Source organism: Vulpes vulpes, chromosome 12, assembly GCF_048418805.1.
Source record: "Vulpes vulpes isolate BD-2025 chromosome 12, VulVul3, whole genome shotgun sequence".
Lineage (NCBI taxonomy): Eukaryota > Metazoa > Chordata > Mammalia > Carnivora > Canidae > Vulpes > Vulpes vulpes.
This window is the reverse complement of record NC_132791.1, coordinates 176,649,601-176,667,347: the sequence shown is the minus strand read 5'-3', so window position 1 is coordinate 176,667,347 and position 17,747 is coordinate 176,649,601. Positions and strand designations below refer to the sequence as shown.

The 17,747-nt window shown below is 46.4% G+C and overlaps 2 protein-coding genes across 4 annotated transcripts in view; one reads left to right on the top strand and one right to left on the bottom strand.

The window, feature by feature from the left end:
* Positions 1–42: 42 nt before the first annotated feature.
* On the top strand, positions 43–15,810 carry GABARAPL2 (GABA type A receptor associated protein like 2). 2 transcript variants are annotated; one of them, XM_072731505.1, is made up of 6 exons: positions 54–473; positions 695–742; positions 4,869–5,549; positions 5,883–5,938; positions 7,073–7,245; positions 15,206–15,810. In XM_072731505.1, exons 3-6 carry the CDS (start codon positions 5,105–5,107, stop codon positions 15,294–15,296), a joined length of 765 nt encoding a protein of 254 aa, XP_072587606.1. In that variant the 5' UTR covers positions 54–473; positions 695–742; positions 4,869–5,104; the 3' UTR covers positions 15,297–15,810. The 2 variants fall into 2 exon arrangements, with proteins under 2 accessions (XP_025848858.2, XP_072587606.1); XM_025993073.2 differs by lacking the exon at positions 695–742 and having other exon boundaries at positions 43–473.
* Positions 10,529–17,747, bottom strand: part of ADAT1 (adenosine deaminase tRNA specific 1) — a 44,918-nt gene continuing 37,699 nt past the window's right edge. The window contains exons 14-16 of one of the 2 annotated variants that reach the window (XR_003234142.2): positions 13,768–13,857; positions 12,977–13,655; positions 10,529–12,287 (exon numbers count right to left, since the gene is read on the bottom strand). The gene's annotated coding sequence lies outside the window, so the exon portion shown is untranslated. The remainder of the gene's footprint in view (positions 12,288–12,976; positions 13,656–13,767; positions 13,858–17,747) is intronic. The other variant, XR_011996119.1, reaches the window with a different exon arrangement.

Here is a 17,747-nt window from a genome sequence, read left to right as displayed (position 1 = left end):
GGCAACCGACGGCGCAGGGACAGGAACCAATAGCAAGGACGCGGGGCCCCGGCGGGGGTGGGGCTAAGCGGGGACGGCGCCGGCCGGCGGGCGTTCGTGCTCGCTCCACGCGTTCCGCGCAGTTTTCCAAAGGCCAAGTGGGCGCGCGGCGTGTCCAGGGCCCAGAATCGTAGCCGTTTCCGGTGGTAACGATTGTGGGAAATAAGGTTTTTCAGAAAAGTGGGCTTAAAGTCGGTACCGGCTCGCGTGTCATCCGTTCCTCCGCATTGTGGTTCGCACCTGAATCCGGCCAGTCACAGCCACCTTCCGTCGCAGGAAAACGCAAAAGAGGAACGTGGCTGTGCTCCGGGACGTGGCGCAGGAAGGCCAGGCCGGCTCCCTGCGTCTCCGGACTTTGTTGCTTTCTCTCTACGCCACAGCAGGGTGGCCGCAGACGCGGGACACAACTCTCCCAGCTCTTCGAGGGGTAAAGGGTAATTACGCCGTGGCGCTCTCTGCTGAATTTCCTTAGCTTATCCTGGGGACTAGCTTGGCCAGCGGTTTTAGGGGAAGCTGTGCCACCCCCCCCCCCTACAGATGATAGTGGCTTATCACTTAATTGAATGCTTTCACCATTACCTCTAACCAGTATTTTGAACATGGCAGAAGGAATTTTTTTTCTTTTCTTTTTTTTTTTTTTTACCCTGGTCAACAGCCAAGTTCTTCAGGAGGCCCTGAAAGGATCACAGTGCAGCGCCAAAAGGTAGTGTGAGGTTTGTGGTCAGAGCGGAATCCAGCAGGCGACGCCTCTATTTTGAAGGCAGCCTAGAAATAGCTTTTAGATGATGCAGCTGAGACCTAACTACATAGATGCTTGAGGGGGCCAAGAGCTGATCCTTTGGGAAAACTGTCCTCACCGCGGTTCAATCGACAATATGAGCCATAAGATTTTTTTTTTTATTATTAAAGATTTTATTTATTTATTTGAGAAACAGAAGCAGAGACACAGGCAGAGGGAGAAGCAGGCTCCATGCCGGAAGCCCGACGTGGGACTCGATCCCGGGTCTCCAGGATCATGCCCTGGGCTGAAGGCAGCGCTAAACCACTGGGCCACCAGGGCTGCCCAAGCCATAAGATTTTGACAGATCTGGTTCAGTATTACTCATCTTTGCTTTAAAGCTTCCCTAGGGGGATCCCTGGGTGGCGCAGCGGTTTGGCGCCTGCCTTTGGCCCAGGGCGCGATCCTGGAGACCCGGGATCGAATCCCACGTCGGGCTCCCGGTGCATGGAGCCTGCTTCTCTCTCTGCCTATGTCTCTGCCTCTCTATCTTTCTCTCTCTCTGTGTGACTATCATAAATAAATAAAAATTTAAAAAAATATTTTAAAGCTTCCCTAGGGTGGCAACACAGCTCTTAAATATAGCAATTGTTAGGCTTAAATCTATATTATGATTCTGACGTTATACTGTATCAATGATTTAAGTGAATGACTTTCATTTATTCAAGTAACAAAACCATATGATTTCATTCATATGTGGGACTTCAGAAAACAAATGAACAAAGGGAAAAAAAGAGACAAACCAGAAAACAGACTATATTATTATATAGAACAAACCGATGGTTACCAGAAGGCAGGTAGATGGGAGGATCGGTGAAATAGGTGAAGGGCATTAAGAGAGCGCTTATCTTGATGAGCCCTGAGTAATATATGGAATTGTTGGATCACTATGTTGTATGCCTGAAACTAATACACCACTGTATGTTAACTACACTGAACTAAAAATTTAAGAATAACCATTAAAATAAGATTCTGGAATCGATGGTTCTAGTGTTACCTCCTGAGTGCAGCTGTACACCAAGGAAAGAGGCATTTGCCTTCAAAGTTCCTTCTTTCAGTAGAAGGAAACACATTGGAAGGAAACACATACTGTGGCTAGTGTCAGCTTAGTCACTGCTGAGAACAAGGTGGTGATTCCTAAGAATTTAGTTGTGTTTAGTGCCTCCCCTGAGATGCCATGAGCTTTGCAAAAGTATTTAATAATAATGGATACTAATACTTACTCTTTGCTTCCATGATTTGAAGAAGCTAATCTTTGTGGTCTTATTTTGATTCTTTAAGAGGGAATTTTATTTTTTATTTTTATTTTTAATTTTTTTTTGAATTTTAGTTTTTAAAAATGCTAAAGGTCTGTGTATATTGTGTCATTGTCATATATTCATAACTGAGAACTGACTTCTCTGTTTCCATTTGCATAATTTTTTCATGTTTCATAAAATTTACTTTTTAAAAAAGATTTATTTATTTTAGAGAGAAGGAGAGCACGTGAGTGGCGGGGAGAGGCAGAGAGGGGGAAATAAGCAGACTCCCCTGCTAAGTGCGGAGCCTGACCCCAGGATGCTGAGCTCATGACCTGAGCCGGAACTGAGAGTCAGACACTACACTTACTGAGCCTCTCAGGTGCACCTTCATAGAATTTACTTTTAAGGACAAAGAGAGTTGTTCTCTTAAAACTACACATTTTGATCACGTTCTACTCCTTTCTAAAAGCTCCCATTCAGGGTATCTCGAATCAGTTTAGGACGCCTGAATGTTCACATCAGGCTTTCCAGCATTTGTCTATATTGCTTCCCAGTTCCCTCTTCTAACCCCAGTCTTTGTGTCTATTAAGCGAAGTTTGTCCTTTGAAAAATGTACACTTCTCTCTGACACATAAGATTCACATTCTCTGTTTAGTCTTTTATGATAAGCCTCGCTTGGTTTGGTGTCAGCCCCCATTGCCCTAACCATCCTTCAGCATTCAAATGCAGGACCTCTCCAACATCTGAAATTTATTCTGCATATTTTATAAGTCTGTTAATATATAATTGCATACTTTCATTATCCTATTTTTTCTTCTGAGTTATCTTTTCAACTAGCCACCCCCTCAAGGAAGGCATTCGGTATCTTTAGAACATTCAATAAGCTAGTATAATGACCCCATAGGTAAAGAAGGTGATGCATATCATCAGGGCAGGTCAGAGAATCCAATTAGAATGGTGAACTGGAAAAAGACATCAAAGAAATAGGTAAAGATAGAAGACAGAAAAACACTGCACCTTACGAAGACCATCAGGTTACACTCCTGTAAGGGGGTGACTTATGGGACCTTTCCACTTTGATTCCTCAGTGTTTAATTCTATTTGCAAAATAGGTATTTTCAGTTTTTTCATTCACTCTCTAGCTGATCTCATCAGTTCAATAGCTTTAAATACTTCTCTCTTGAATTTGAGACTCATAGATCTATTCATTTACTCCATATATCTTCATTTGGATGTGCCCCTTGGGCATCTCAGACTCAATAGAGCCAAAACCAAACCTTGATCCCCACCTCCCCAGCTGGCTTCACTCTATTTCAGTAAATGGCAATTCCATCCTTCTAAAAACTTTGACTTTGACTTGTCCCTCACACTTCATATTCAATCTATCATCAAATTTTGTTGGTTGGCTCTACCTTCAAAATATATCTAGAATATAATTGCTTCCCACCATCCCCACAGACATTATCTTGGTCTAGGCCAACATCGTCTTCCACTTGGATTATCACAATAGCTTCCTAATTGTTCTTCTTACTTCCATTCTGTCTACAAAAAAGCTAGCCTGCTCAGTTCAAAAGGAAAGCCATACCATGTCACACCTCTGCTTAAAATCCTCTACTTCTCATTTCATTCTAAATAACATCCAAAGTTCTTCACATGAAATTCAAAACTCAACAGCTGGGCAGCCCGGGTGGCTCAGTGGTTTAGTGCTGCCTTCAGCCCAGGGCCTGATCCTAGAGACCCGGGATCGAGTCCCATGTTGGGCTCCCTGTGTGGAGCCTGCTCCTCCCTCTGCCTGTGTTTCTGCCTCTCTCTCTCTCTCTGTCCCTCATGAATAAATAAATAATCTTAAAAAAAAAAAAACAGCTTTGTTACACGTATCTTTGATCTCATCTTCTAACATACCCCCCTTGCTAATTCAGCTCCAGCCGCAAGGGGTTCCTTCCTGTCCCTGATTATGCCAACCACTTTACCTGATTAACATTACCCCACTGTCTCTCGTCACCAACCCTGCTTTATTTTCTAAACAGCGCCTACCATTACCTGACATTTGTTGTCTTATCCCACTAGAAACTCCTTGACAGCTGAATGTTCTTTTTTTTTTTTTTCTGAATGTTCTGTTCACTGCTTTTCCTCAACACCTAGAACAGTGCTCCTGTATGCAGCAGTAATAATTTCTAGGTATGAAATTCAAAGGGCTTTTCACTTCATTAAAAACAAGCAAGCAAACAAAAGCCTATTTTGGTTGCTCAGACAATCTTAAAATAACCAAAATGCTTCTAGAATGAAGCTAGATTCCACAGCATCCATCAGGAATTACAACTATAGGAAATGGTGAATGACAATATTCACACATGCAATCCTTTCAGATGCATCAGAATCATAAGCACATGGCAAGGATCATGTGCCCAATTAAATGAATATTCTTGTTACATATTCACCAGCTAGTAAACAGATGTTGACCCAGAGCAGACTGTCCTGATGACTCTGCTAGGAAGAAAGAGGTGACATCACTGGAGAACTCAAGGCATATGCTCAGGCAGGTGACACACATACGCACAGCCTAGACTGTGATTGCTGAACTCCGTGCTGACTGCCAAAGAAATTTGTCTCATGACCAACTCTCAGGGGAATTCTCTCAGCCTGACAGTCACCTCTAAGTCCTCTGTAGTTAAGGTTAAGGGGTCTCTGTGATCAGTGAGATGTTATGCTCCTCAAATGCCTATTTGTGATACATTTGCTTACATGTTTAGTCAAACGTTTATTTATTCATGAAAAAAAGGAAGGAAATAGGGTTTTGTTTCCATTTCTAGGTCCAAGGCCACCTATTTTGGCTGTCTCCAATACTGAATCCCCGGCTTGTCATCAGAACCTCTCCCCACACAGGCCCCTCAAATTAGCCACACCCTCCAGCCTGTTACCACTCCAAACAATACTCCCCAAACTGTCAATGCGCTAAACAGATCTCCCCCACCCCGCCATTATCGACCATCAGAGACCCCTCGTCTGTCACTCATGCTCCAAAATTCCCGACACCGAGACTTCCCTCATGAAAAGCCCTCTGAGAGCCCTATCCTATCAGCCAGACCCCCAAACTCCTCTTCCCGTTACCAACGTCCGCCGAGGCCCCGTTCCTGTTAGCAGTTCCCGACAGCATCCCCTTCCCCGTCACCGAAACCCCTCCAGGACTGCCGGGTGGCCAACGTCATCAGCCCCATTTCCCCGTAGCCCCGCCCCGCCCCGCCGGCCCCGCCCCTTTGAATGTGGCCACGCCCCCTGGCGCGGCGTCCCGGCGAACTGCGCCGGAAGCCCCGCCCCCGGCCGGTTGCTAGGCTCCGGCAGCCGGAAGTCCCGCCTGCCGTGTAGTCGCCGCCGCCGCTGCTGCCGTCGTTGTTGTTGTGGTTGGTTCGCCGAGCTCCGCGGCTCCGAGAGCCGGCTGCATCCCTTCCCCGCCGTCGCCATGAAGTGGATGTTCAAAGAGGACCACTCGCTGGGTAAGGGCTCCGTCAGAGGCCGGGTGGTGGGGGTCGCGGCGGCGGGTGGGCCCCTCCCCCCCTCCCCCACTCGGGCCGCCCTGGGCTGGGCCGGGCGGGGCGGATGCCGAGCTGTGGCCTCGGGTCGCGGAGGCCCCGGCGCCCCCGCCGGCTGCCCACGGACGCTGTGCCGCCTTCTACCCTCCTGCCGGGAGGCGGGGGCCGAGGACCGAGGCCGCCGAGCCGCCGTAACACGGACCCGGGGCGTGCGCAGGTCGCTGGGGGAGGTGGGTCGGGGGCGCGGGAAGCGGCGGACGAGCAGGCGCGACCGTCAGCCCCGTCTGTTTCCCACAGAACACAGATGCGTGGAATCCGCGAAGATCCGAGCGAAATACCCCGACCGCGTTCCGGTGAGTGCACTCCCCGCCCCCTCACCTCGTCGTCACCCCGTCGTCTAGGACTCGCGATGGGGCCCCGGGCCACTCAACAGTTGATAAGTTGAGGTTCCAGTCCCAGTTATAGGAGCAGACAGGCCAGACGGGGCTCGGGGCCTTCGGGGCCGTGGCGTGAGGGGCTCGAGCAGGTGCTGTTCAGGGTGCCTCAGTGCTGAATCTCCCGATCTAGGCCAGCGAGCTGTCTTGCAGCCTCTGGGCTCCCTCGCCAATTATGTAAGGAACGATGTTCTAGGACAGGGCAACAGGTCAATGCCACTTTTGGGAACACTGGTGGAGGGAGACTGTCACTTTGGTCTTAGAAGTGGTACTTTAGTCTCAGGACACTCATCTTTAACTTTGAGCCTCTGTCTTTACTTGATTTCTAGCTCCCTTTCCTCACTCTGACCCTGTCATCCTTTGCTGACCAAAAAAAATCTGAGAAGCCTCTGAGAACTCCCTTCTTTCGTGGTTCCTCCTTAATCAGTAATAAAGATCCTGTTTCTTCCGTGGTAGGGGTAAAGTTTCTATAATTCTTACTGGTTTTTAAAGGACATCCGTGTCTGTTATTGTAGCTCTTTGTTTGAACAAGCAAAACTCTGAGGAGGGGTTAGGAGGGACACATTTGAAACCTAGTTCAGGGAGAAGCAACAGGCCAAATGAGGAGCTTGGTTTACTCATTCCCATTAGTCCATCCATTCCTCTCCCCTTTGTTCCTTGGGATCTTACTTCCTCTGTAGTGTGAAGGCAGATTCATTCTGGAGTCTTGGAGTAACTGGCTGTAGATGAAACCAGGTATCTCAGGTCTGCCCAGACAAAATGTCGAAGAGCTCTGTAGTAAGGGCGTGTGTTTCTCTTCTGCTTGCTGAGATGCAGGACGATAAACATAATTGACCACAGAAAAGCACTTTCTGTTTTCGTATCATACATTTATGTCAGTTCTTAACCTCCAGAGTTAAGAGTTTGTGGTTTATTAAATCAGGGGCATATTTTCCAGTGTTGTGCCGTTTCCCACCCACCTCCTTGCCCACATAGTATTCATCAGCTCCCTGGCAATGCAAGGCCAGAGCCTCACTTTAGAAACCCAGTCCTGATCTCTCTTTGCTTTCCCAGGTGATTGTGGAAAAAGTCTCAGGCTCTCAGATTGTCGACATTGACAAACGGAAGTATTTGGTTCCATCTGACATCACTGTGGCTCAGTTCATGTGGATCATCAGGAAAAGGATCCAGCTTCCTTCTGAAAAGGCAATCTTCCTGTTTGTGGATAAGACAGTCCCACAGTCCAGGTGAGAAGTGTTTACTGGCATTGGCCACCTGCTTGGCTGCTTACAGAACTCTAAACTTTGGAGGTGAGAAAACTCTTAGAGGTCCTGACTGGAAATCTGGACGTTGTGCTCCCTGACATGAGGAGCTCAAGGAAAATAAGAAAGGGCTACAGTATCTGGGAATATACTTTGGGTTAAGAAAATAGAACAAGGTTGGACTTAAAAAAAATCTAGCCTCAGACCCTGATGAATACTTTAAAACAGTTCAGGATTTACTTAAGCTTAAGCCATCACTAGAACCTAAATGAGCCTAAAATTAGGTTTTCTTTAAATGACCCATGAAATAAGTCCTGTCGTTCTCCACTAGCGGCTTGTGGGCCCTGCTGAGGCTCAGCTTCAGTTAATCACCCTCCTGCTTGCTCTCCAAACTTAGTTCTGTGCCACTGCGAGTGTGTAGCTGTCTGATCCTCAGGTATGCTGGAATGGCTGCTGTCCAGCAAAAGGCTCTGAGGTCTCTTTACAGACTTCCACCCCCCCTCGTAGCACCTGCTCCGACTGTCAGAGTAACCGCCCCCCTTGCTCTAGCTGTTGTGCTGCCTAGAAGCATTCTTTGGCATAACTTGGGGCCCGAGTCTTATGGGGCATTATAATTCTCTTCTTCTGTGTAGTTGACAGCCCAGCTTTAGTCCCTGGTGGAAAAAAGAAAATGGACTGGCTCCTTCAAAATTCCTGGTCAGTCTTTTGCCATTACTGGTTGAGTACTAGCCCTTGAGCCAGATGCTAGTCCCTCTCCCCTGAGTGTGAGTTCCTGGCTACATCTCATCTTGGAGACTCCAAGTAAGTCTCATTGGTTACTCCCCTAAAGGTAGTACTTCTACAAGCTTAGGCTTTCAGAATTCCTGGAACTATCCCAGTTTGGCCAAAATATGTTCCCTTTGAAAATCCTTGAAAGCTCCAGAAAAGGCCTAAGCCAAAATCTAGTCCTTTCCTATGACAGATAGCTCTGGCTATTTTTTTTTTTTATCTGATTTTGCTTTCCTAATCTCCACCACCTCCATTTCCTGTGTTTGGCAGAGAGGTTGGGGAAAAATGAAAGGTTCTTCAGTAAGGTCAGTGTCCAGCCTGAGGAGATCCGCCTGGCCTGCCTGCTAGGTGCTGTTGGTCTCCTATAGCTGTTGTTCAGGAAGCTGTGGTGTTGGCAGAGGCGGTCTTGACACCTGGTGGGGCTCTTCCAGCCTTCCTTCCCCGGCCTCCAGGCAGCATGGTGCTGGGTGCACTTTTCATCAGGTTAGGAAGCCCTGGGCATCTGTAGTCGTAACTCAGCTTCTCTTAAGGTGGTGGAGAGGTGAATCTTCAGTCATCACACCTGCAGCTTCTGCAGAGTCTGGGTAACTCTGTGTTTCCTCCTTCTTGGCAGTGGCTTCTTAGGGAAGGAAGCAGGTGACTAAGACCTGTGGCTTTGAATTTATTTGATCAATTCTTCTGATATTTTTCTTTTTTTTTTTTTTTTTAAGATTTTATTGATTTATTTATGAGAGACACAGAGAAGGCGGAGACATAGGCAGAGGGAGAAGCAGGCTCCTCGCAGGGAGCCTGATGTGGGACTCCATCCGGGAACTCTGGGATCATGGCCTCAGCCGAAGGCAGACGCTCAACCACTGAGCCACCTAGGCGTCCCACTTTTGGTGTTTCTTAAAGGAAATGTGCAGGCTTCTGGAGACACTGTTACTCTGATGGCCTCATGTTAATCTAGCAATTAAAATGGCTACAGATTAGCAACTGCCCCCTCCCTCCATTATCCCTAAGATATAAATAGAATTGGAAATCAAAAGTAATTCTCAGGGCAGCAGAGGCTGCTTCCTTTTCTCTCCCAGTCCCATTTGCCTTTCCAGCCTGGTAAGAATCTGCCCTAAAACAGATGACACCAGTGACCCCCGTCAGGATTTTAGAGAATCGCTAACCAGGCTTCCTCTGCCCGGGCCTTCGGCCCCAGTTAATGACTCTGTCCCCACACTTAATGCAGCAGTTTGTTTTTTTTAAGAAAATTTGTTTCTAGGGGATCCCTGGGTGGCGCAGCGGTTTGGCGCCTGCCTTTGGCCCAGGGTGCGATCCTGGAGACCCGGGATCGAGTCCCACGTCGGGCTCCCGGTGCATGGAGCCTGCTTCTCCCTCTGCCTGTGTCTCTGCCTCTCTCTCTCTGTGTGACTATCATAAATAAATTAAAGAAAAAAATTTGTTTCTAAACAAAAGTGGTATATGACATCACTGGGCCTTATGCAAATACTGATCACTTGACAGCAGCACACACAGAACTGCCACAGGGTCTCCTGCTAAAGCTAATGTGTGACTCAGTCCTGCCATCTCCTCCCCAAGGCACGTTAACAGCAGCCTCTTCCTCAGCTCCTTCCAGCCTCCTTAGGAAGTGCGGGGCCTCAACCTTCCACCAGTGCTTTGCTTGCAGCCTTCAGAAAGTGGCTGGGGAAATCAGAGTTGGAACGGATGAGTCCAGGCCTAAGGAGCCTTCTCCCATCCTATGACAGATTTGCGTGAGGATCACTTGAGAGGTGGGAGGTGGAGCTGAGGTAACTTCAGTTATTCTTGCCTTGCAGCGGGACTTTCGGAGTATTCTGGAACACAAGCGATCATGTAAAATGTGGTTATTGTTTAGACTAGTGAGTATTAAATACTGATTCTAGAAATAGAGACCAAGGCAAGTCCCGGAGTTTTACTTCCTAAATTCTGAGTTCTGTTTTTGTTTTTAAAGCAGGGCAGAGGGGGTAGGATCTCAACTCCCCTTTCCCATTTAGCATTGGAAAGTTGAATTCTCAGCCTAGGATCCTGCATCCAGAATCAGGCCAAAAACAAAAGAATTGTCCCTTGGTGCAGACAGAACTCAAGAAAAAAATACCAGTGTACAGACTTCCAGTCATGGCATTAGCAGGGAACCCAGACCTGGCCGTGGTATCTACCTTTTGATCTTTGTTTAGAACACAGAAGAATCTTGTTAATCCCTGCTTAAAATAGAAACAGTAATATATTTTTAAAGTACCTCTAAGGTGTGATAATTTGGGAATGTTACACTTGGAAACGTTTTTTAAGATTGTGGTGTTTAGTTGCTCCTTTGATCTTGAAGAGAAACTAAGTAAAAGGAAGTTGTGAGATCTTACAGTCCCTTTATCCTTTATTTAGAAATGTGCTTAAACACTTTTGATCATTTCTAGGTAAATACCTTTCCAAGGGTTTATTCCAGCAGTAATGCAATAGGGTTTTATTTATATCAGAGAAAAAAATCCGACAAAAGGGATAGCCAGTAGTTAATTTTTATTTTTTAGAACATTGAGAGCCTTCATGGTTAAGTTGACTTTCACTCTGAGGTGGTTGCCTTTCCAGGGTCCACGCAGTGGCCGCCGCCCACAGCCCTGCTGGGCAAGAGAGAAATCCAGGTCCAGGGAAAGCATGTGGGCTCTGAAGCAGATGGGTGACCAGGTGTGCCTGTCGGTCCAGCCAATTCATGAGTCAGGCTGGAGCCCACAGCCTTCAGGACCTGACCTTGGTCGAGGGCCATGGGAAGGTTCTGCAGGGATTAGGTGCCTGCTCAGTGCTCAGTTCTAGGCCGGCCTCCCCCAGCACATGTGCTCTCAAGGAGCTTCAAGCTCATGTCACCCTTGGCAGCACTGCTGTTCCCAAATCTGGGCCCTTTTGAAAGGTGCTGTTATTATTGGCTAGTTTGTCTGGATCTGTGTGACCCTGAATGGAGGGGTGAGTAACAGAGTTTTAGGGGTCACTTTAGGTTCATGAGAGTCAGTACATCGGGGTCCCACCAACGCCTTAGATGGGCTCTGTGGCTTGAATCTGCCTGCCCTTGGCTTTTCCCATTTCTTTCCTTGTCAGGCTCAAGCATTTGGAAGGCGGCAGGGCTCCTGGTGCTTAGCAGCACCCTTCTGGGGTGAGTGCATGTAATAGTTGATGCCACAGCCATGTGTCTTAGTTCTAGGGGCCAGAGGTCGTCTCTGAGTGTCTTCCTTAGCAGTACCTGCAGCAGGAAGGCTTAGAGTTACAGCGCTGCTCGCAGGTTGTCTGGCCATCCAGCGAGCCTGTGCAGCTCAGCCTGACGGGCACCTCCGAGCCACCTGTGTGTATGAGGATCCTTGGGCATTTTGGCTGTGGCCTGCCCAGCGCTGTGTGGCTCAGGTGACCTCTTGAGAGGGAAACTTACCTTCTCAGAGGCTTGTGGAACATGTCCTAACTGACACGCCAGCCTCCTCCTGGAGACTGCCCACTGACTAGGGTCGCCTTTTAACTCATTTCTTTTTTTTAATGGGAGTTAATAAATTTAAGCTGCGATTGGGGCCCAGCTCTTTTTGGCTCCAGACCAAATAATTCTGGCTCTGTATGTATGTGGCCTGATCCTGTAAGTCCTATTTTGAAATCATACTGTACAGATGTTTCAGTCTTGTTTTGTGGCACTCAGTGTCACATCAGAATTGGGCATTCGGTCACAGGCTGCTGCATGGAGTGTTCTGTTGAATATCATCAGTTTCCAAGTTCGCCCAAGGGGTGTCCTGAGTTTAAGGACCCAGTGTGGCTGCCAACTGAGTAAAGTTTCCACACGAGGCTGTGTGACGGACAAGAACAGCAAGAGGACTCTTAGAGTCACAGGCACAACCATCCAGTTGTTACATTACAGGATCTGAAGAGAGAGCTCCGTGTGACACAGAGGCTGGCAGTGGTGGCCTTACTTAGGCACCTGTTACAAATGTAGAATCTCAGGCCCCACTCTGACCTACTGAATCCAGAGAGACTCAAACTAGGCATGTGTGTGATTTCGGACGCACATGTGTATGTGTGACAAGCGCTAGTCTTGGGAGATGTGTGCAGAAGGCACAAGATGCTGACATTAGGGCAGTAGAACAGATCTGTGTATTCACTTGGAGGGAGCACAGCTTAGTGCTAAGGATGTGTCTTAGCTTTGTGATATGTCTCACTTTATTATTGTCTTACTTTTATTATCTATAAACTGGATTGTGATCCTTTTGAGGATTATGCTGCCTCCGAAGATTGCTCTGAGGATAAAAAGAATATGAGCACACTTAGAATAGTGCTTGGCACATAAGTGCTTTTGTAATTAGGATTTTTATGATCACGCTCTATAGCTGCTGGGGGCATGGATTAAACAGATTTATAAACCCAAGTTTTACTTAAAAGATAATACAATCAGAAGGAACGAGAGCCACATGATTATGGGTCTCTGCTTACAGTCTCAGAGCCTGCCTCAGGCAGCAGGGGCTCCAGTGGTCATTGTTTACTATAGGCAGAGTCTGGAGTGGGCCACCAGTATTTATGTAGCTCCTCAAGTATTTTTTTTTTCAAAGATACTATTTATTTATTAGAGAGAGAGATAGTGACTGGCGAGAGAGAAGGAGAGAGACTTTAAAGCAGACTCCCCACTGAGTCAGAGCCTGATGCAGGGCTCAATTCCATGACTGTGAGATCACACCTGAGCCAAAACCAAGGGTTGGGTGCCCAACCCAGGTCCCCCTCCCTCAAGTATTTCTAATTCAGCAGTGGGATTTGGAGTCATTGCACTAGGGCTTCATATTTGCTAGGAACAGAGTGCACTTAGCCTGTCAGATGGAACCAGACTTGACAGTGGCTGCCTTTGAAATAGACAGTGTTTTTTACTTCTGCCTCTAAATCCCTCTAGTAATGGTCATGGGGAGATGGTAGGCCAGGTGCTCACCAAGGTGCTCACCTGGATTTTTGGAAGAAGTGGGGCTAAGAGAGTTGTGACAATAGCTGTAGCTATTTTCCCTGTCGCTCCTTTGGAGGTGTGTCAGAGAAAAGCAAGGTTCCTTGGGGCATTCCCGTCCACCAGGGTAAAAGTCTTCTTGAGAGAGACAGTTACGTGTCAAGCTTTTGGCTGGTTGCTGGCTCCTCACTCCACTTCCTAATCATATGGTTCTTAAAGATAAGCATCTCAAACAAACAAAGAAGACAGATGGGATGCTGGCTCAGTTGGTAGAGCATGCAACTTTTGATCTCAGGGTCCTGAATTGAGGACAACCACCTCCCGTTGCCTTCTTAAAATAAGAAAAGACAGTAAAAAAACCCACAAGTACCTCTCTCCCTCTGGCAGAGAGACTGTTTCTCCACTCAGCTGCACCTGGAATCATCTTGGGCATTTGAAACATACTGATGCCTGGATCCTACCTCCTGAGATTCTGATTTAATTGGTCTGGGGTGGGGCTTGGGCATGGAGATGTTTTAAAGCTTACCTGTGATTCTGTTGTATAGTGGAGGTTGAGGCTTACTGCTCTAGGGGGCTTTACAACGGGGTTTCTCCCTCTGCCCATGTCCCTCAAGTCCCTCCATGTTCCAGGGCAGTACAGTTGAGAAATGGCATGTGAGCCACATTTGTAATTTAAAATGTTCTAGTACATTAGAAAAGAAACAAGTGAAATTAATTTTAATACATTTTAAGTATCCAAAATGTCTTTTCAACATGTAATAAAAATTGAGATTTTTACATCCTTTTTTTCATACCAGGTCTTGAAATCTTGTATGTGTTTGACACAGCATGTCTCGATTCAGATGAGCCGCATTTCGAGTGCTGCAGTACGTAGGCAGTGGCTACTGTATTGGACAGCAGGAATACAGGACATTTCTATCATAGCAGAAATAGCATAGTAGTGGACAGTGCTCTTCCAGGGAGTCCTTATTTTACAGATTTCAGGTTAAGAGATCGGGAGCGCTATGTTATTTACCAGATGGTGATGACCGGTCATTTGTATTCCTACTCATCCACCCCCATGTTGTTACTTAAGAATTCTCATCTGCCCACACAGCCAACTGGGCTAAGCTGGCAGTTGGGCAGGAAGAATAGGAAAGGAAAAACTCCCCTTGTAGATGCGGCCTGTACCCCTGTTTATGTGGAGGTCCCACGCAGCCCTCCAGGAGCACACTAGCAGAGGGGCGCAGGCCCTGTTTCAGCAGCCTGCAGCCCCGGACTCCCCTAGAAACCCCGGCCCTTGTTTTACTGAGTCCTGCATGTAGGCATCTAAGTGGCCTGTCCGCTGTAGTCTGAGCTGGCTCTCGGACTACTGTCTGACGGCTGGTTCTGGTTGACCCCACATGTGTGGTCACCCTGATGTTTAGCACGTGTCTGTGCCTGCTGCGTCTCTCTCATAGTACGGTCACGTGGCCAGAGCTCGCCCAGGGTTCCCTGTGTTACTAGTCTTACTCTGGAGCCGCTACAGCTCAGTTCCATGGCAGGGAGCTAGATTAGGTCTCCTGTACTGCAGTCTGTTTTATGGCTTAGGGAAAACCAGCTTTCCCGCCCACACATGTTTAGTTTGAGCAACATCTATTTCTGGAGGGTTCTTAGGAGGGTTGGGCAGGGTTTCTTTGGATCCCAGATACAATCTAATTTTGCCTTACATGTGAGGAAAATAACTTCTCTTTGATGGCACTGATGCCAGTCGCTGGAGCATGGGTTTTTTTGGTGGGGGAGTTTCCACAAGAATGAACCCACTTATACTTATCATGTTAGGTACAAATTATAAACCTTCAAAAAGCCTGAAGGAGAAGCAAGTCCCATGTAGTCATCTTTACCTTGGTTCTCCACCCACATGGGGATGGGCCTCTTAGGCTCTTAATTTTTTGGAATTACTTTTATTGTCTACCAAAGTATGGTAGAGTAGCTGGTTTACATAGTCAAGTCCCTTTTCCTCAAACCAACTTTCTTCAAACAACTAGACTCAGGGCACCTGGGTGGCTCAGTTGGTTAAGTGTCTGCCTTCGGCTCAGGTCATGATCCCGGGATGCTGGGATCAAGCCCTCTGTTGGGCTCCCTGTTCAGTGGAGGAGACTGCTCTCACATAAATAAGTAAAATCTTTATAAAAACAAAAACAAACAAGCAAAAAGAACCTAGACTCAGTGACCAAAATCAGTTTCTCACTGTTCTTTCTTTTCTCTTTCAAGCCTAACTATGGGACAGCTTTATGAGAAGGAAAAAGATGAAGATGGATTCTTGTATGTGGCCTACAGTGGAGAGAACACTTTTGGCTTCTGAGGGCCAGCGCTGGGCTAGGTGCACCGTTCCTGCTTGTGTATCTTGTAAATAGCCGGCCATTTTCAGTTTCCAGACCTCTTCACATAGACCTATTAGTGCATTTGTAACTGGATTTATTTCTTAATATATTGGAAGGTTTTGTTTCCTTAGATTAGTAAATTATCATACAGAGTTTTATTTTCAGTTTTCCTTTTGTGCACTGTCCTCATGGCTGTACTCTCCAGGGGACATGTTCCTCTGGGGATCATATTTAATGAAGATATTTCCATATTAAAGTGAGGTAGGTGGGGTATTAAAGTGAAAGGGAGGGAGATGATGCATTTCTTCTGGATTATGTTTGAAGTGTTAAAGATGGCTAAGTATTAAAAGCACCAAAATTAAATCCTTAGCAATCAGAACACTTGCTTCACTAGATTTTGCCAACTGCCAATCATGTTGGACTGAGCTAATCTGTTCCTCTTTCTGAAACTATTAAGGTAAATAATTAACAATAAAACTTCCTCTTATAAAGGCATTGCAGTGTGACCATGTCCTTTATTTACTTTCTTCCAGACGGGCCTGACAGGTAGCTCTGCATCTGCTAAGTCAAGCAAGACGGTTTGTGGGGCCCATGGCAGTGTGGCCTGGGATAGGAAGCAGTGGTCTGTGTCATAAGAGGGGTGCTTTATTAATTTTTTTAAATGGTTAATATATCCACATGGTTCAGATATAAAGACTATAAAAAAGTAGACATTGAGAAGTCAGGCTCCCACTACTGGTTCCTGATTCCCTGACCTCCCACCTTATAGGAAACTACTTCAATTTTGTTTCTTTCCAGTAAGTATATGTCCTTATTTTCTTTTTTCTCTTCCACAAAAGAAAACATTATATATATTTATGTACACATTGCTCTTTTCCATTTAATAGTATATCCTGGTGATCTTTCCATATCAGTTCATAGGGAGCCTTTTTTTAAAAATTTTTTTTTTAAAGATTTATTTATTCATTCAGAGAGAGCGAGAGAGAGGCAGAGACACAGGCAGAGGGAGAAGCAGGCCCCATGCAGGAAGCCCGATGTGGGACTCGATCCTGGGTCTCCAGGATCACACCCCAGGCCACAGGCAGCGCAAAACCACAGCACCACTGGGGCTGCCCCATAGGGAGCCTTTTCATTCATTTTTACAGTCATATTCATCACACTGTGAATATGTCATTATTATGTATCTGATACCTAGGCCCCTGTTAATGGCATTTGGGTTGTTTGCAAGTCTTTCACTATTACACCGTTGTGGGATAATAACTGAATACACAATGGCCTCTTAAAAGTATCTGTATGCTTCCTGGTGCTACTTTTTAAGCCCCCTTCCTAAAAATCACAGATTTTCCCATGCACACGAGTTTCATTATTTCTCACAAATTAGTATAAATGTGTAGGCTTGCCAAAACACAAATGCATCTAAGAGGAAAGCTTACTTTCCCAGATCCTCCTCAGACAGTCTGTGTTGGAGGCTAGAGCCCTACAGAGATAATGAGGGTAAAGGAACCTAGGAACATGCAGTTAAAATGACTGCCTTGCACTTTCTACTGGGGAAGAAACACAGATCCTTATCTTTATCTTTACCAGGTTGTATAAGCAGCTCCTCACAGCTGTCTACTGAGGTCAGCCTCCCAGCTGGGATTAGAGGAAATGCTTATCATTAAGCATCATGGTGGTCTTTCCTCAACCTGACCCCATAAAATCTGCAGTCTCTGCTGGTTGTTTCAAACTGGAAATAGGTACAAACTGACCTCTGAGTGAGCAAGGGAGAGGGAAGGAACAATTTCTGTGTTGAAGGAAATCTTGTTTGCAGTGACAGCCACCTAATTCAAACTGGCTTAAACTCTAAAAAAAGGATGCTTGAACTAGAGATGGAATGATACCATCAAAGCCCTTTGCTCCTGGTTTTGTTTCCCTCTGTCTTGACTTCATTCTCAGGCAGATTCCTTTCCTGCGAAGGCAACATGGCCCCATCAGCTTGGCAAGTCCAGTGGAAGAGCATTTCTTCTGAGGGCAATGTTAAAAGTCTCCAGGAAGACTGTGGCCTCACTTGAGACAGGGACTGGTGGGAAGGAATGATAAAACCCTCCTTAACCTTATGAACAGAACAGGATTATAGAGAAATGGGAGAGGGATCGCTTTCAAAAGGAATTTTGATCTGTTTCTTTTTTACAACCACAAATCCACAAATGTAACTGAACAAAAATAGAGGGAAGAAGAAAACCAAAAAGCAAGGGCCACCAAAACAAGCTGTGTTTTTCTTTCTCTTAAAAATAATTTATAGAGGTTCCTGAGGGGCTTAGTTGGTTAAGTGTCTGCCTTCAGCTCAGGTCATGAAATCAGGGTTCTGGGATTGAGCCCCGAGATGAGCTCCTTGCTTCTCCCTCTGCTCGTGTGCTCTTGCTCACTCTCTCAAATAAATAGAATTAAAAAAA